The sequence below is a fragment of the Dipodomys spectabilis genome, unplaced genomic scaffold (assembly GCF_019054845.1).
Source record: "Dipodomys spectabilis isolate Male_0828 unplaced genomic scaffold, ASM1905484v1 ptg000019l, whole genome shotgun sequence".
Lineage (NCBI taxonomy): Eukaryota > Metazoa > Chordata > Mammalia > Rodentia > Heteromyidae > Dipodomys > Dipodomys spectabilis.
Genome location: NW_024870696.1, coordinates 20,321,335 through 20,341,447, shown reverse-complemented (window position 1 = coordinate 20,341,447; position 20,113 = coordinate 20,321,335). Strand labels below are relative to the sequence as shown.

Sequence of the window (20,113 nt, the reverse complement as noted above, 5' to 3'; positions counted from 1 at the left end):
AAAAGTTGTACCATACTGGGAGCTATACTTTGAGCATATGAACTTGTGGGAGACTAGCCATGTCCAAACATAGCCATTATATGCTTTCCTTCTGTCATTCATGTATTCATCCAGACCATATTACACAACCTGTAAAATGAGTTAGACATTCTGCTAGACACACTCGGTGCTTCTTCACTCAGGGCATTTCCCAAACAGCCCGGGAACCTCGTCTATGCTATTTTACAAGCGAGTGCTCCTCTTGAGTCATCCTCTGTGCTCTTGCTTGGTGACGTGGCTTTACGGCACCCAGCTATGAGAACCAGCCAGTCTTCCTCCTCTTCTTCCTACCCTAAGACCTGACTCTCCAACTGCCTACTGAGCTGCTCCACTGCGATTCTCACAGTCAACTGAGGCCGGGCCTCTCCAAAAGACAAGCCATCTGCTGCTTCTGTCTCCAAATCTACTTCTCTTTCATCCCCTAGGCCATTGAGAGGTGACACCATCCACCCTGTGGCTAAAAGCAGAACTCTGTGCTAGTGTGAGCACTGAACCATGTCTGTCCTTGGCCATCTCGACGCCATCTTGTTTCTCTGAATCCACATTTTCACTCTTGTCCGGACAGAGCAGCTTCTCCTGCTTGACTTCCATTCTGGTCCTTCTTTATGGATTCGTTAATATGATAGCTAGAGTAAAGACTACCATGCAACCCCATATTTCTCCTCAGCTTAAACTCCCAACTGAGCCACTTTTCACTGTTAAGAACAAGTATGTGATCTTAACAGATCTGACAATATCATTTTTGTGTGTGTGCTAGTACCAAGACTTGAACTCAGGGCCTGGGTGCTGTCCTTTAGCATTTTTGCTTAAGACTGGTGTTCTACCACTTGAGCCCCAGCTCCACTTACAGCTTTTTGGTGGTTTATTGGAGATAAGAGTCTCATGAACTTTCCTACCCAAACTAGTGACCAGCTGAGCACCATTTTCTATCTGACCGCTTACTTGTTTCTCCACTATTTCATTATCCCTTCTTTCTGTCTCTAAGAGGCAGAAATGGCTTGTTCCTTAGAAACAAACTCTAATATATTCCTTTCTCTTTGTTTCTGCCCCAAACTTCTCTGCTCTGCTCCTATGACCTCCTTTTCCCCTCTTTTCTGCTAATCGTACTTTTCTGGGTGGACAAGAGTATCCCGTACTATACAACGCTAAATTCAGAAGCAGATAGAAAGACCCTGCTGTCCTTTATTAAGAAAGTAAGGTTTTCAAACCACCATGCAATACCACTATTTTTATTTAGTTTTCTTTTATGCTTTATTTGGTACTTCAGTTAAAATATACTTTATGTTACTACATATATGGAACATATTGGGAGTTTCAAATGGATTCATGGAAGTACCTCATTTTTTTCCATTTTAATTTCTATTTCAGCAAACATGAGCTGGACAAAATCTACAAATAGTTAAGGATTTCAATAATTATCAAGAATACGAGGCCCTCAGAAGAAAAAGGTTAAAAGCTGCAGATTCAGTAACCCTGCAGCGTGTCATCTAAGAGTCAAATCTCATCTAGGCTTATTAATATATATATATACATATATATTTATATTTAAAATAGCTTTGCTTAATAAACCAAGTAATAAGCGTGACACAGAGCTCTTAAAGAGGGCAGTAGTTTCAGCTGCTGGTAAGCCCGGACAGTTGATTGTTGAACCCAATGATCTATTCCTTTATAAGTAGAAGAAAACCAATGAAGTGAAAATTCTCCCCATTCACACAGGTACAGTACCACCAGTGCTGGAAGAATTGTCCACATTGTCAGACTTTTTTTCCTGTGATGATCTCCTGCCCACTGGTATTTAGATCCAAGTCCCCCATGGCTGCTTTGACTTTTCCCTACGACTGGCTTCAGCTCCTTAAGCCTGTGTTCACTCACAAAGCCCCTGTGTTGACATACGTCTGTTTCTGATAAAGTTATTTTAAGTTCATCTCACATCCAGGTAGAATTACACTCCTCTGGAATTACGTAGGGGAAGAGAAGAAAGCTTTGCAGAAGAAGCTGCCAGAGTCTTGGTTTCAGTGATAGAGTTCCATCCACACAGTCAAGGGAAAACACCTCTAGGGAATGTTCCTTCCACCCAGACGGACATGGATTACACAGTGTAATACGCATGTGCAAATACTAAAAACTCTGGAGGGAATATGCAATGAGGTATGAAATTGATTTCCATTCCTTCCTGACTATGGAATTGGCTAAAACAAACACACCAAAATAACAACACCAGAAATAAAAACTCTTCCCTAGGCTGGCCCAGGGAGAAGCTGTGATCTAGGCTGCATGTTTCGTTCAGGTCCTGGGACTTCTCCAGGTCCCATGTGGCTCCTTGCCTCCTCCAAATTGGTTATCTTCTTCTTCTAGGACTTTTACTAGGACTATTATTATTATTGTGTCCTGTATTCAAAAAATGAAAATGCTGCAGACTCTGACCCTACAGATTGCCACCTTCTACTGCTTTGGCTATGTGTGTATGTGGTAGAGAGCTAGTCATGAATAAAAATGGTTGGGGATAGTGCCAAGGCCCTAAGTCTAAATGCACACGCGTGCACATGCACACACACACACACACACACACACACACAGAGTTTGCCTTCTTTATTGCATCACCTGTGAGAACTTCTCCTAAAGTTGCCTAATTTTTGTTTCCAAGAACATAAACTCCTCAAATAGACTGGCAGGGATGTAGAGAAAAGACAAGGTCTGAGAGAGAATGGAAGATAGCAGAATGCACTTGGGATGCTGGGAGGCCCACCAGCGGAGGAAGCCTACGATGTGCTCCGTAAAGTTGCTGTGAGGATGTGCCAAGCCGAGCAGGTGGCCGTATCCTAGAAGTGAATCCCCAGTCCCTGCATGGAAACTTCAGAGACGGCTTGGGTTCTGTACTTGGGGACAAGGGGTGGCTGGATGATGGTCAAAGTAAGAACCAGGGCAGCTTCTCCAGTGTTCTGAGGACATCGTAGTCCCCTGGATGGGTGAAAATCTGTGTGTGTGTGTGTGTGTGTGTGTGTGTGTGTGTGTGTGTGTGTGTGTGTGTGTGTGTGTGTATGGGGTGTCCTCAAGAATGAGCATTTGCCTAGGGTTAGGGGCTCTGAGTTAAGATAAAATGGATACTTCTGGTAAACTTGTTTGTGTATTATGAGCTATTTTTATTGTTCCTGGAAATAGTAGCTTTGTTTTTCTAGAATTACTTTATGTCCATCATTACATTGACTTCAGTTTCTCAGAACCTTTCACATACAAGCATTAACCTTTATTTAGCTCCAAGTCAGTGATTGACTGCCTGAACTTTTACTATGTCTTTTCACTTCTCTCTAATATTCTTATCTATTCATAACTTTTTTAAAAAAATCGTAGAAAATTTAGGAATCTATGCACAGATGTATAACTTTATATTTCAATTACTTGTGGACCTGAGGTTAAATATGTCTGCTTCTACTCAGGGTTAAATATTCTTTTATTATTCAGGGCTTTTTTTTTCAAAAGAATTGAAGGGTATTGTGGATTGAATTGCAGCCTCATAAAATGCATTTCTTGCCATTCTATCCCAGGAGCAGAGAACAAGACTTTAAGTAAGGGCATTGCAGATATAATTAGTTAGTATGTGGCCATACAGTAGTAAGTGGTCTCCTAATTAAAGGAGATTGGTGTCTTTACAAAAGGTGGAAATTTGACTGGGCACTAGTTGTTCATGCCTGTAATCTTAGTACTCAGGAGGCTGAGATCTGGAGAATCATTGTTCAAAGCCAGCTTAAGGAGAAAAGATTGTTAGACTTCATCTCTGTAACTAAGAAAAACAGAGCCAGGCTGGGAAGGTGGCTCAGTGGTAGAGTGTTTGCCTTGCATGCATGAGGCCCTGGGTTCGATTCCTCAGCACCATATAAGCAGACAAAGTTGGAAGTGGCACTGTGGCTCAAGTGGTAGCGCACTAGCCTTGAGCTGAAGACCTGAGGGACAGCGCCCAGGCCCAGAGTTCAGGCCCCAGGACCACTACCACCACCACCAACAAAAATCAGAGCCAGAGTCATGTCCCAATTGGTAGAATGCCAACCAAGTAAGTTCAAGGCCCTGAGTTCAAACACCAGTCAGGGATAGGAAGACAGTCATGCAAAGATGAAGGTAGAGTCCAGAGATTGTCGGCAAACCACCAGAAGTTTGAAAATAGACGTGGCATTAATTCTTCCTCACAACCTCGAGAGAAACCAAGCCCACAGCTCCCAGAAATGGCCAGCCAACAAATTCCTATTTCTTACGTCTTTCAGCTGGTAGGATCTCTCCAGCAGCTTTATACAGGGAGTCTCTCTACTCTCAATTATAGTCCCTTGGAGGTGGCTAGAAAGAATCTGTTCAAGGGAAAAGATTAATAAATGTCAAAATCTGTCTTGTGTAGGATAGAAGTAGAATGAGGCATTTGTTTTTAAAATTGAAATGTGACCAAGTAAGTTTGATGAACTAAATAGGAACTCTTGCCCCTTCCACTGGTAGGTAAGGTAAATGTTTAATGTGTTTGCTTCTGTTTATATAATACTTGTCCAAATCATCTTGCAAAGTCTCTAGCACAAGCAAGCCTTTTGTTTTTAAGTCCCTCCTTCCTCTGTGACATGACCTCTACAAGCCTTGGTGAGGCTTTGTTAATATTTCAGTAGCCTTTGAGTAGCACTGGAAAAAAAAATCTATCTTGCATTATCACTTGTTTGTGTGTATGTGTGTAGGTTGTGGAGGAAAGCAAAGAGCAGGAGCACAGATAATGTGAGTAGATAAATGAAATTGAATATGAACATGTATATTATACACTGGGCATCATGGCTCATGACTATCATCCCAGTTCCTTGAGAAGCAGAGAGAGGCAGATCATGAATCTGAGGTCAGGCTGGGTTAACAGGTGGCAAGATCTTTTCTCAGAAATAAAATACAAAACATTAAACTCCCGTCTCTGACTCTATACAAAATTCAACTCTAAATATCTCAGATCTTAATGAAAAGATTGAGTCTTGGGGACTCCTACAAGAAAAAATAAGGACAACTCTAGAAAACAGAGGCATAAGTAACTATTTTCTGAATAGGACTGCACTTGCCCCAAAAATTAGAGAAAAAAAGTGGGATAACATTCAAATAAAAAGGTTGTGCATAGTGAAAGAAATAACTAGAACCCAGAAGCAACATACAGAATGGGAGAAAATCCTCACAAGCTATTCAACAGATAAAAGACTGATAAATATCTAGAGTATACAAAGAATTAAAAAATTACACAGCAAAATTACATATAACTCAATTAATAGAAAGGCAATGATCAGATACTTCTCAGAAGAAGAAATGCAAATGGCTAACAGATGCATGAAGGAATGGTAAACATACATGTCATAAGGAAATGCAAATCAAAACTACACCAGGATTCCACTCACCCAGTCAGAAAACAAATAACAATAAATCCTAGTGAGGACATAGAAGATAGAAGTCTCTCCTACACTGTTGGTGGAAAGATAAACTCATGCAAGCACTATGGAAATCAGCATGGAGGTTCCTCAGAGGCTAAAAACAGACCTACCTTATGACCCTACTATATCCCTCTGAAAGAGTGCAAATCAGTATACAGGAGAGTGCGTACCCATATTTATTGCAGCTCTGTTCACAATGGCCAAAGTCATGGATAAAGAAAACCTGACATGTATGTCACAGAATATTCATGAACTTTAAAGAAAAATGAAATTTCTAGTTGCAAAAAAAAAAACAACTGGATGGAACTGGGGATCAACATGTTGAACAAGTTAAGTCAGGATCAAAAAACCAAATATCTCATATTTTCTTCATTTGTAAAATATAGACCTAAAAGATATACATAGGTATATACATATTGTAATTCTAGGGCTGTTTGGGGGAATAAGTGAAGAAAAAGTTACGAGAGTGATGGAGGATGAATACTATCAAAACGGCTGTGCCTGTATGAAGATGGCATAAGGAAACTCATTGATAGCTATTTAACAGCAGAACAGAGGGGGGGTAGAGAAAGAATAAGAGGTTAATCTGACTGCATGACATGCATGTGTGAAATGTCATGGTAGAACTCCTGTGCATAATTTATACTAAAAAATAAAAATACAAAAAAGAAAACTAGGCGCCAGTGGCTTATGCCTGTAATTCTAGCTACTCTGGAGGATGAGATCTGATGATCATAGTGCAAAGCCAGCCCGGGCAGCAAATATCCCTGAAACTCTTATCTCCAATTAACCACAAAAATGTGGAAGTGGATCTGTGGTAGAGCTCAAGGATTAGAACACTAGCCTTGAACAAAAGATCTCGGGGAAAGTACCCAGATCCCAAGTTCAAGACCCCAAGATCACACACTCAAAAGAAGATAGAAAGGAAGAAAGAAAGAAAGGAAGAAGGAGAAGAAGAAGGAGAAGGAGGAAAGGAAGGAAGGGAGGAAGGGAGGGAGGGAGGAAGGAAGGAAGGGAGGAAGGGAGGAAGAGAGGGAGGGAGGAAGGGAGGGAGGGAGGAAGGGAGGGAGGAAAGGAGGAAGGAAGGAGCCTTTGGGTTGATTATGAACGTGGAACACCCATGTTGCAAATTTTTTTTATTTAAATTTTTTTTTGTTGGTCGTGGGGCCTGAACTCTGGGCCTGGGCACTGTCCCTCAGCTCTTCAGCTCAAGGCTAGTGCTCTACCACTTGAGCCACAGCACCACTTCTGGCTTTTTCTGCTGATGTGGTGCTGAGGAATCGAACCCAGGGCCTCATGCACGCAAGGCAAGCAATCTACCACTGAGCCTCCCCAGACCCTGAAATTTATATTTTTATGAGAAACAGAGACCAGCCGAGTGCTGGTGACTCACATCTATAATTCTAACTACTCAGTGCGCTGAGACCTGAGGATTATGGTTCAAAGCCAGTCTGGACAGGAAGGTCTGTGTGACTCTTCAATTAACCCCAATCCTGGGTTTGAACTCAGGTCCTAGGAGCTGTCCCTGTACTATGTTGCTTAAGGTTGGTGCTCTACTACTTGAGCCACAGTTTAAGAGTCTGATGGACTTGAACCTCAAACCTCAAATCTTAGCCTCCAGCATAGCTAGTTTGGAAGTATTTGTACCTGGCAAACCAATGTCTTCTCTCCATTTAAGCTGGAAGTGGAGCTATGGTTCAAATAGTAGCGCTCTAGCCTTGAGTGGCAAAAGCTACAGGACAGCTTCAAGCCCAGCCCAAGATTAGAAAGCTCTGATCTCTCTGTCTGTCTGTCTCTCTCCTCCTTTTTTCTCCTTTCTCTTCTTTCCCCTTTGCTCAAGACACATGCAAATAAAAATCCGGTTTTCAGATTCAGCTGAACAAATACAGCACAACCTAGAAACGCAATGATACTGAGATAGTTTCATTTTTTTTCTGAACTTTGGAAGACTGTAGAAGGGGGTTACAGTTTAATGGTGCATCCATGTGTCCAGTGCTTCCTGTCCAGTCCTACTTCCCATCACTCCCTCCTATCCCATCTGCTCCCCCTGCAGCCCCAAATTCATTTCACATATGCATTGAAATCTTGATTTTCCTGTCCAACTTGCCGCTTCTCCAAATTATATTCTTTACAAGTTGTAGAGGTGTGATTTCAGTTCTCTTCCCAAAAGACCTTACTTGTTAGAAACAAATGAAATCAGCATTATTTTCTTCTTTCTCATCATGTATGAGGAAAGTTCTAGAAGCGATTTCCATACTTCATTGGTATCAATAGGAGGTTGCTTTACATCTCTAAGTTGATCTTTTAAAAAGAGCTTTTAAGGTATCACACCCTTAGAAGAACATATCTTTAGCTTGCAGTCTCTGAAGAAACTAAAGCAAAACTGCTTGATCAAGTGTGCTGGCTAGAGAAACAACTAGAGACTATAAGCCGGAAAGAAGCCAGAGAAGAGTCGTATGAAGAAATGGTACTTAAGAAGGACCAGGTAGGTATATTTTGGAGGAAAAAGAGCATCTTCACCACTTTAAAAGTTATCTAACTCGGGGCTGGGAAGGTGGCTCAGTGGTAGAGTGCTTGCCTTGCATGCATGAGGCCCTGGGTTCGATTCCTCAGCACCACATAAGCAGAAAAAGCTGGGAGTGGCGCTGAGGCTCAAGTGGTAGAGCGCTAGCCTTGAGCTGAAGAGCTGAGGGACAGCGCCCAGGCCCAGAGTTCAGGCCCCATGACTAGCAAAAGAAAAAGAAAAAAGTTGCCGAACTGTACATTAACTGACAATCCTGCAGAGCAATTTCTGGTGGGTTGAACATTAATATTTAATGAATGGGAGGGTATAATTCAATGGTGGAGCCATGTACAAGGCCATGGGTCAATCCCAGCACTACAGAGAGAGGGAGGGAGAAGGGAGAGGGAAGGGAGAAGAAAGAGAGAGAGAGAGAGAGAGAGGGGAAAGGAAAGGAAAGAAGGGAATAAGGAAGGGAGGGAGTTCATATTTATGTAAACAAAGAAAAATACAGCCTTTGTTATTTGCTAATTTCCTGGTGCATATTGATAGCAAATATTTAATTTTTTTGAAGTTTTTGAATAATGCACCCTTTTGAATAAAGGTAGTTGTCTACTCTACCTATTTTGCAAATGGTATTGACTGTAAATATTTTGAGCATGTATTTTTTGTTTTAGTTTTCAAGGTTGAACCTAATCAAACAATGTCTATGTAGTAAGACAAGTGGATCATAAAGTTTAGCTTCTAATTTTATCAATTATTTCATACAAAATTATGAATCTCTGCAGACTTTTATCTATAGAATGACATCAATTTTCTTCTTGTCTGACTCAAAGGGATTGTATCTGCTTTGGAGGCACATGGCTATGTTTCTGTGTTGAAGGTATCTACCAACATGTGTGTAAAAGGAGGGACATAGTGCCAATGGCAGCACATCAAGCTAACACTTCCCCGACTGCTTCCTCCTTCTTAACACATGTGTGTGTTTTATTGCCCTTGGGCTCCTCTGAAGAATGGAATGGGGCGAGGAATAGGAGAGATGATCTCGCAGTCATGATTTCTAACACATCTAGTTAAGATTCACAAGATTTGAGAACTAGCATACATTCATATCTGGAACATTTGGAGTATGTAAAAGGAAAATCTCTGCATTTGGTTCCTAAATGTTTCTCCCTTTTAGTGCATTGAGAAGCTGCAAGCTGAAGTAAAAGCTTCCCAGGAGCAACTTAAAGCCCATGTAAGTGTTTCCCTCCTTTCTTTCTTCCCATTATTTATATTATTGCTAAAGAGACGACTTGCTAGATGAGATCAATGAGACTTATCTGCTACCTACAAGTCTAAAATCATTATTTTTAACTGCATCTCTGTAAATAAACCTCAGATTTTTAATGATGGTAAAAATGACCAATCTGAGATCTTATGGTGTAACCATACCTATGCTGGGCTGACTTAGTGAGTACATGTGGGTAGAGAGAAGAGACAGACGCGACACATAGAAAGTAGGTCTAGAGCAGAACTTCTGAAGCACTGGTAGATGGAAGATGGGGTCATTTCCTAAAACAAATCCTGTGTCTCCTGTAAGCTGAGAGTAGGGCCTGAGAATGTTCACATCTAGGGGATGTGATACTAGAACTTCTAGTCTTTGGACACACTTTGAGTAGCACGTTTCATATATAATCATTCTACTTCAGTCTGGTAACTTGGGGGCAAATGATCGCATAAAGCAGAGTCTTAATTATCCATTCTCCTGCAAGTACTTTCTCAAGTTAGAACTTTGACAAATTCATTCACACTTCAGCCTGTCTGCACAAAGAACCACTAATGAGTATCTCCTGCACTGTGTATTCATTCATTCATTCTGTCTGTCTGTCTGCTGTCTATCTGTCCTTCTTTCTCTCTCTCTCTGGTGGTAACACCAGGACTTAAACTCAGGGTCTCTTACTCTTGCTGCACAGTTTTGGTCTAGCAATTGAGCCACAGCTCCACCTCTGGATATTTTAGCTGATTAATGGGAGAGAAGAGTCTTCTGGATGTGTTTTTATTTGTTTGTTTGTTTTTGGTCTGAGCTGATTTGGTCTGAGCTGCTATCCTCCAATCTCAGCCTCCTGAATATTTGGGATTACAGGTGTGAGCCACCAGCACCTGGCTCTTCAGTCTTTTAAAATCAATCACCCAGACACAACCTAATGTTTTAAAAGTTAAGTTTTCCTTTCAATTGTCTCCTCTATGTATGTCTTGGCCACTATGGGGTGAATTTGATTAAAGACCAACCTTTGATTAAAGGACCAGTCTTGATAACACCAAGTTCCCCAGATACATCTCAGATCTCAGAGGCTAGTCCAGGAAAGACACAGAAAAGGTGGCAATAGAATAAATCCTGGAAACAGACTGACCTGGGTCACATTTTGGGGGGGTCCCATTTTCATTTAGAGAAAAGCTAACCTACCATGGGCATGAACAGTTTGTAACTCTTTTAATAAATTCAAAATCTTTGAGCCCTTGTATATTCATTTAACCAATACTGAAAATGCCTTGCGCCCAAACTGGCACCCATTGTGATGTAGTCTAACCAAAATGCACCTTGCTACTTCAGAGTTCTGTTGCACCTGCCTGTTGCTCAGCCTGGTCTTGAGGTGACAGACAACATCTGTAGTCAGAGAATTGATGACAGATGACAGATGGCTTAGAGGAGGGTGTTAGCAGAGGACATTTGGAGGACAGCGCATGTTACCCCCACCACCTTTTCATGATAAGCAAATGGAAAACAGAATATCACTGGTGCTTGAGGGAGATTTCTACGATGTCCTCTTCCTCCTTGCCTAATTTTTCTGGATTCTTTGCTTCTTTCTTGTCACTGTCCCTGGCTTATCCGGACTGGGATTGTCTGAGTTCTTTGTGTGTGGGTTGTTGAGATATTTTTTATTGCAGTTGTCCTTTATTTAAGTGTCTTCATCAAGGTTTTGCTTCCATTCATGAATGAAAACAGTATTTCCCATAATGGGCATTGAGAGTGAACTGTATGTCTTCTTATATTATGGAAGGTACTTTTTAGAGTATTGACTTTTAAATCAAAAGAAAATGAAACAAAATGAGCATCATTCATTCATCAGAGTGGAAAAAAAAAATCCCTGCATCTCCAATAGGTTAGATCACTTGTCATACACCAAAACTCTTGATTTTGCTGTTGTAACTTGCTGCCTCTCCAGATTACAGCCTCTGTGAGCACCTGAGGTGTCAAATAGTTTCAGAAGGCTCTGCTTCTGATCTCCTTTTCTCCTCCATGTGTCCCATCACCACAGAGCCCTGTTGGCTAAAAAGAGAAGTGGTTAAAATCCGTGTGTAATGATTTGAAGTGAGGAATTGTGGTATTATGGCTCTGCGGTGCGTGCATAAGATAGCAAGATTTGATCCCTAAAACTGAAAAGAAAAAAAGTAAAAAAGATTTGAAGTGGACACAGAAAATCAAGCAGAAGCAAAAGTTGACAGTCACCAGAAGCGTGTGACCTACTGGAGTGTCAGAGAAAAGGGGATTAAGGGCTCAAGGGCATGGGAAGAGGACACTGTACTTGAAGTTTTCTGAGATAAGAGATTGAAATGTTCCTGGGAGATCTCAGAACGCTGAAAATTAAGACAGAAATCACAGGCCAGGCACCAGTGGCTCAGCGCTGTCATCCTAGCTGCTTAGAAGTAGAGAGAGGATTACAGTTTAAAGCGAGCCCATGCCAAACTCTCATGAGACTTTATTTACTTCCATTAGTATGTGACTGTCATCCCAGTTACAGGAGGATCACAGTCCAGCCCAGCCCAGGCAGAAGCAAAACCCTGTCTCAAATAGTATCAGAGCAAGAAGGGCTGGAGGTGTGGCTCAAGTAATAAAGCCCCCACCCAGCAAATGTGAAGGCCCCAGTTCCAGTGTGGAGATTGTAGCCTTATTAAATTTAACAGAGCTCCATGTACCCAAAATACTACATTTTGTTGACACTATCCATTTCTATATCCATCCCCAGTAGACGCTTAGGTCACTCGGACCAGTGCCAGTAGTGTGTGTGTGTGTGCACTGTATCAGGTACAGGGCTGCGAACATTGTAGCCACCCACGTTCTCTCGTCTACTCCTCCATTCATTCAACAAGGTATCTACTTTGTGTCAAGAACTAGATATGACTGAAGCCAAGTGCCAGAATTTAGAGAATTCAGCTAATAGAGTTGAATAAATGATAGGCAAGGAGGAGGGAGGGAAGGAGAGAGAGAGAGAGAGAGAGAGAGAGAGTGAGCATGGTGCATGCCTGGGGGGGGCAGTCCACCTCCTCACCCTGTGCAGTCTAGAGGACAGGAGAGGATGGAGAAGAGACAAAGACCTGCCCTGAACCTAGGGGTGTCCTCAGTGACTTCCAGCCCCTCCAATCAGCACCATCATCGAGGGTCAGCTGGTGTGGGGAGAGCCAAACACGATGCTGTGGCCAATGAGCAGTTAGACATGGACAGTCTGTCCGCTTTTCCCAGGTCATCTCATTTACTTCTCTGTGGCCACCTACCCACGTGGTGTGTGGCATCCTTGTCTATCACTCTCATTGACTGCTTTTTCCTGTCCTCCCGGCTAAACGTTTCTGATTCTTGATCAAGGACGGCCAATGTTCCCTTCCAGTCATCTCTCCTGCGTGGTGTTTACCCAGCACGTCTCTGTACCTCTTTGCCACTTGTCCCCTGCGTGGCCCATGCCAACACAGTGGGATGTGATCATCTCTTCTTCCAAACCTGAGTTCCTGCACAGCAGAGACCAAGTCTATTTTCATCTCTCCCTCTGTGTCTATACAGTTTCTAGTCCAGCGTTCATGGAACGATTTGTGTTGGCATAGCCAAATAGATGCGAACTTGGTAGCTCTGGGGAAATTACTTCCGGGAAGAACGGTGCTTCCTAAACTTGTCAGCCTTTCCAGTCCAAGGGATGCGAGATGTGGCCTTTCTGGATTGGAAAGGAAAGGAAGAGAAAGAAAATCCAGCTGTGGAAAACCCCTGTTGTAGGTGAAGTAAGAAAAGTGTCTGAAAGAATCATTGTCTTAACATGACAATTACCAGCCTAGTGTCTGGGCTTGCTCTTATTTGTTCATCTGCAGCTCAAATGTTGAATCATTTTATTGCATCATTACATTGATACCTGTGAAATGGAAAAGAGGCACAAGTCTTAACACTTCAGAGTTATCATTTGCTGGTATGTTGACGATTAAAATCTCAACCTGTTCACTGCTGTGCGTAGTCACAGCTTATGCGGAAAAGAAAAGAACAACACGCAGCTTCAATCAGAATTCCTCCTAGTGCACACAGGGACGTCCAGGCCAAGCCACCCACAGAGCTAAGCTGTCCCGGCATTTTCATTCCTCCTACTTGATTACTTTGCTGCTGAGAGGCTACACAGAATGAAACAAATATTTACCAAGTGTATTTGTAAGGATTTGAAAATAATTGTTCAGATCAGACAAATTTAAGTTAAGACTATCTGAAGGATGATTCCTTTCAGAATTGATGCTTTTATCTAGTGCCAGTGGTTCATGTCTGTAACCCTAGCTTCTCAGGAGGCAGAGATCTGAGGATCAAAGCTCAAAGCCAGCTTAGGCAGGAAAGTTCTAAGGCACTTATTAACAGTTAAGTACAAAAGAAAAAAATTGCTGGAAGTAGAGGTGTGGCTTAAGTTGCAGTGTGCTAGCCCTTCTCTTTTCTCTTTTTAAAAATTAGTTTTTAAGCTGGGCACCAGTGGCTCTTGCCTGAAATCCTAGCTACTCAGGAGGCTAAGATCTGAAGATTATGGTTCAAAGCCAGCCCTGGCAGGAAAGTTTGTGAGACTCCTATTTCCAATAAACCACTAGGAAACCGGAAGTGGCGCTGTAGCTCAAGCGGTAGAGTGCTCACCTTGAGCTGAAGAGCGCAGGGGCAGTGCCCAAGCCCAGAGTTCAAGCCCCATGACCGACCAAAAAAAAAATTAGTTTTTTATATAATTTAATTATACATATTTATTTATTCTAATGTCATAAAGGATTTGAGATAGCTTATTAGAAATTCACATCTAGAGTAGTTTAATTTTTAAGTACATTAATTGAGATCATATATACTGAAATAAAATGTCAATATCAAGAAAGAAGAGAATACGCATATAAATAACTTCTATTTAGTACAGTTGAAACAGAAGTATAACTTTTACTAACAGTCAAAATCAAAATAGAGACAATTATTTGATTAATAATTCTTCATGTAGGGAAGGAGAGAAGGTTACCATTTGTTTTCCAGTGAGTTAATTATTAATGAGACTTTTCTGTTGGATTTCATTATTCCATACTTTGAGAAACTTATTGGGAAAAGAAAAACAAATCTCATGAATAGTACCAGACTGACAAATATTGTAACAAATTTCAAATGGCTATTTTTGTAATCCCCAGCAAAAGAAGTCTGTAAATAGTTAAGGAACTTTCCTCATAATAATTACAGTATAGCTGCCAGTGCATATTTTTAATCCCCAGCTATTTATGATAATGCAGTGGGCAAGCTTATCTTTAGCCAAGTACATAATGCAGAGAGGGAAGGAGGCTGGAATAAGTCATTGTAGTGTGGAAGTTGCTGACTTACATAAAAAAAGGAAAATAAAGTTCAAGTTATCCAGATCATCCAATTTTCTCAGAAGATGAAAATCTACATCTTAGTGTGAAGTCCCCTTATTTATAAATGTTGGCAACTCAAAAACTAATGCTTTGTGTTAATTGTAGTTGAAATAGAAATCTTACCATGGATTTTAAATCCAGTTTTCTCCATCTACCCATAGCACAGTTTGGAAAATGTTCTTTACAGAAACCAAGACTAGGGGCTGGGAAGGTGGCTCAGTGGTAGAGCGCTTGCCTTGCATGCATGAGGCCCTGGGTTCGAGTCCTCAGCACCACATAAGCAAAAAGAAATAAGCCAGAAGTGGCGCTGTAGCTCAAGTGGTAGAGCGCTAGCCTTGAGCGGAAGAGCTCAAGCTTTCCCTCAAAAAAAAAAAGAAAGAAAGAAAGAAACCAAGACTCTATGTGGTTGTAGATAAAGGAAAGACAGTTTGCTTTTTGCTCTTGTTTCTGGAACTTGGATTTGTTTGTTGTGGTAATGCTAACTATTGTAACAAATTCAGAATTTCAGCAGCTGAACACGATAGAAGATTGTTTTCTTGATCATCCAAGTACCAATTGATTACACATGTTCTTGTCCAGGGAAACACTGTTACTCAGCATTATTCTGTAAAAACGCGAAGTACCTCTGAGACTGAATCTATAGGAACTAAGGTCACTTCGAGATCCCAGAAGGCCAGAGAGGAAGAGATGATCCTTGTACGTGTTTGGGAGTTTCTAGAGAAATATATCCGAAGCGGAGTGCTTCTGCTCATATTTCCATGGTTCAAAGTTGGTCATGAAGACATAGCCATGGCAAGGAATTTGGGGGAAAGGTGGCCTAGCTGTGTACCAAGAAGAAGAAGCAAATATAGATTTGAATAACCCACGATCAGATTCTACCACACTAATATTTAAGTCATTCAGCTGACCCGGGATCTGTAGTTCTTCACAGTTCGACTCTCAAACTGGCTTGTTGTTAAGCTAAGTAAAACTTGATTGAAATGTATACAATTAAGTACCAGATAGTCAAAAGCTCTGAGAAAAAGAATGTACAATAATATACGTTTGAATATCTTGCTCTATTATATTCAAGCGACAATAATTTTTCATTTTTTTTAAATGATAAAAACTAACTCAGACCCCCCCCCCCCCCACCACACATGTCATTGTTGGCGGAATATTTCATGTCACTCATTTGGTGGGGTGAGAAGTTCTTTTCCCCACCCCATGAACTTTACTGTCCCAAAGTTGGGGTCACTAGCCTCTAATTCATGGGCCTCTCATTCCCTCCACCCCATACCCATACCATAGACCCATTCAAAGCTTTCAAAGGCTTGTGGTGGTGTGGCTGAGCACTAAAGTTGAGCAGATTTATAGGGGTTCTTCACATCTACATAGTACTGTACCCAGCCTTTCTGGATCTACTTTACACTTGAAGTCCTATAGTCAAAGGACTTAGGTCCAAGTGGAGTGTGGCCTCTGGTACAGGAACCGCCAATGCTCACAGCTCTGTTATGGAGAACCGACTTCCTCCACGTAGGTTTGTCTGCTTCCTTTTTCTTCTCAAGCACAACCTGCACCTTCTATCCACCGAGGCAATTCTCAGGCTCTTTTATTAGTGACAACACCCCTGCCAGCCGAAAGGGTCTCACGTGCTCAAAGCTGTATCAGGAGACGTTCATTCTCTCTCCTTGCATGGAGTTGAGTTGATGAGAGTGTGTGAAGAAGTTGCTATTCTCCAGTTGACTTATTTGAAACTTGGAGAGATTCTCAAAAAAGGGCACACACTTAGGTAGAAAGGCATACCCTTAGTGTAAGCTTAGATCATTCTAGAGAAATGGAGTGTGTTTGTAATTTATCTTGTTGTTCCGTTTGAAAAAATTTGGCAAGGATTAAGTATAAAAAACAAACAAACTTTGATCTCTTCACTTCCCCTAGCCTCACAGAAGCAGACTGAGAAGTTACACGTTAGATATCTTCTAATCCCTGATTAGCAGTCATCCTCACTTAAGTCCGCTAGGATGCAACCTCTACAACAGGAAATGTCGACAGCAATAAAAGTGGTGTCTAGTCAAGTCACTGGCAAGTTCTGAAAAGAAAAGAGAAAAGAAATGTCCACCCTCCTCCTCCCACCTCTCCCTCCACGGCCCACGCTCTCTACACGCTCACTCCTCACCCCAGAAAGGTGAACACATTAGGGAAATCATTTTAAACATGCTTGAGAATCAACTGAACACTCAGAGCAGACTGCCCGAGTTCCAAGCCCTGCTCTCTAGTTTCTTGGCTGTGCAGTTTTTTGAGTTTTTAAAATCGTTGTTTATTAGTTATTATTATTGCTCGGAAGCTTCATTTTCACAACTGCCAAGTGAGGATACAAATATACCTAGTCTATAGAATTATCATGATAATTAAATGAGGGAATGTTTCTAAAAAATCTTTTTAGATGATTATCATAACACCGGTATAAATGTTATATATAAAGGTGTGCTTAAAACCAAACCAAACCACAGTAAACTAATGAGCATGCTTACAAGTTGCTCAGTGTAAACTTGCACAGAATTCTCGGTGAAAGGGTCTCTGTGGGATATTGTGAATGTTTGTGTAGCACCATCCCATACAGCTCACTGCTGAAGCATTGTTTCAAGGATTAAATGAGATGATACAGACACACTAGTGTTGCCAATGACCAGACCAACCCTTACTAATGATAATACTGTTTGGCCACCAGGGCTGCTGTCCGGCCCTTCCTAAGTCCTCACTGGCAATACGTCCTTTGACATTCATCTAAACCATGACCAAGCATGTATTTCCCAGTGCTGAATCCTATTGTAGGAGTCTAAGTCTCACTGACTTCACTCTTTTCAAAAGTAAGTTCACGTCCCTGTGGAGCCGAAGCAATTCTTCATGGTTTCTGGGCATGGTCTGCTCTGTCTGCCAGGGCCGGCGAGGAGGAATTAGCAGGGTAGTTTCTGTTCACCTTCGCTTGAGTGAGGATTTGCTGATTGCTGTCGGCAGGTGCCAGTGCCACCGGGAATGGAAAACTACTGCCCAAGAGTTGCGTCAAGGGGAAAGATTGTTTTTGATGCTCCAGGATAATTTTGATCATACGCCGGCCCTTTTCAGCTTTCTTTCCTCACCTTTACCTTCTCAGTCCCCCTGGAGAATGTCATCCTACCTGTTTCTCCCCAAGTCTTGCTTGACCTCATAAACAAACGTCCCAAGTGGAAATGACGATGATGTCTATTCCCAGTGCTCAGCGCTGCGTGACTGCAGCTGGCTTTGCTGAAGTTTCTTTGCTATCCCTTGTTGGGTAGCTGCATCTGGAGCTATCTCCAGGTGGAGATACTCAGGCCTCCTTTAGCCAGAAGCCAGGGCAGGGTAAAGGCATGCAGAGCACACCGGCCTTTCCACGAAACTCGATGTGATTACTTTTACCTTCCAAATTTCAGTCCTCAAGACAAGACTCAAGCTGTCCGTCCATTACTCTCTCATTTGTCTGATTTAGCCTTCCAATACTTCTCAGCCAGGAGTTCTAGAATGGAAAACCTACAGTCAAAGTTCAGAGAGAACTCCAGATGGTTGAGGATTTACTTTTTAACCAAGTGTATTTTAATGTTAGTTTCCTACAATCATCCAGGATGTGAATCTCTCCCTGCCAGATAAAGAACAGCTTCAGATTTTAAATGTTAATTTCAGTAACTGCTTCCCTGTATAAATGTTTATCATTTGGGGTGTTTGATATACACATCATTCTATGGTTTTCCAGTCTTATCCCTTTAAAACGCCATGTATGAAGAGCTGATCTCAGCCTTACCAGAGATTCCAGGGAGGAGAAGGGACCTGGGGAGAGTTCTCTTGAACCTTTAAAAGTGGAGAGATTACCAGAATGCTGGAATCTGTAAGAAAAATCAGCGACCATATAAATAAACACTGTAGACCGTCATTTAAATGAGTGTGTTTTGTTTTGTTTTCAAAAGAGGGTAACCAGGTCAGGGAGCCAACATACTCATATTATTTAGGTCTGAGTCAGCATCTTGACTGTAAAATACTAATTTCATACCTTCTAAATATTTTTTGTTAAAGAGTTATGGCTGTCAGAAACTAAAGAGGACTTGAACTTCTCACAGAAAGGACACAACAAGTCTCCAAATCCCAGGAAGAGACAAAGGAATGCAAAACCAAAAGATAGAGATATTAAGTGCTCATTCTTCAGCTATCTTTGCTGATCCTTCCAAGCCGATTTCATCCTTCAGGCTTAATGGGATGGGCAGCTTTGGGGTCATTAATTGTGATTGTCTGTCCTCATGGAAGAGCTGGTTGAGAAGAAGGATTAAGAGGAGAAGCAAGAGCTCCCAGGCTCATCTGATCCAGAGATTTTGCTGCAGGCCGGGCGTAGGGGAGAATTCAGGGCACATGAAGGAGAGAGTGGGTGCAGGAACAATGTGAACAGTCAGAATGGAAGTTCAGCAGAGGGGATAGGCAGAAAGGAGAATGGGAGGCCTTTCTCTGCTCTGTGGAATTGCTAATGAGAATGCAGAGAGATGTTTACCTTAAGCATTAAAAACAAGTTATGTCCAGTTGGAGCCCCTGGGAATGTCCCCTCCTCCCTCCTTCTACCCCCCCCACCCCAGTACTCTTCCAGGCGTAGAACACTCCCATCCCCAGAGACAGGGCTCAGAAGGTAGCCAAAGTAATTAAAGAGTTCGGTACAGTTAACCCTTGAAAAGCTGCTGCTGTGTCCCATTAAGATCATTGTCGTGGATCCATGTTTCACTAGATGGAAATTCAGGATTGAGATGGATTTCAGACTGAATACCTGGCATGTTAAATGTTTATTAATATGCTATCTCTGGTGCATTGGGATAGTTTGACATTTAGTGGGAAGAGACTCAGTGACAATTTGGAGGACAATTCTATGACTTTTCCAAAACCCTGTGGCCTGGGGAGCTTACTTGGTCTTCTGGGTAAGGATTTCAGGATATATGTCTAGACTTCTCGATCGGGCACAGTGGATTATGCCTGTAATCCTAGCTACTCAGGAGGTAGAGGTCAGGAGGCTGGAGGTCAAAGGCCAGCCTAGGCACAAAGTTCATGAGATCTCATCTCAGTCAGCAAAACCTGGTCTTGGTGTCAGGCATCTTCTCATCCTGGCTACAGAGGGAATGGTGGGGGCTGTGGGCCAGGTGGGGTGAGGCATTAATGACAAAAGCAAAAGGGCTGGAGGTGTAGTTCAAGGAGCAGGGTAACCTTCCAGCAGCACAAGATCCGGAGTTCAAACCCCAGTACTACCAGACATAGAAACTGACTCCGCAGGATTTCTCCGCAGAAGGAGGTTAGTCTCAGGTCAGGCACCTTTGAGAACTGATTCTAACAAGACTGTGATGCTGCTCGATCTTACTACCCTCTGTCATGACCTCAGCCCTGTGCCGCCTCAGGGGACACTGAGGATAAATAATTGGCATGCTTTGCTTAAGGAGCTTGAGTTTTTATTAGTGTTTATGGGTGGCAAACGATTTTTTTTGTT

The 20,113-nt window shown here is 42.0% G+C and overlaps 1 protein-coding gene across 1 annotated transcript in view; it reads left to right on the top strand.

Moving 5' to 3' along the window:
• Ccdc192 (coiled-coil domain containing 192) overlaps positions 1-20,113 on the top strand; it is a 137,506-nt gene that overhangs the window by 11,981 nt on the left and 105,412 nt on the right. The window contains exons 3-4 of the mRNA XM_042674650.1: positions 7,819-7,950; positions 9,146-9,202. Coding sequence (XP_042530584.1) covers positions 7,819-7,950; positions 9,146-9,202 — 189 coding nt within the window. The remainder of the gene's footprint in view (positions 1-7,818; positions 7,951-9,145; positions 9,203-20,113) is intronic.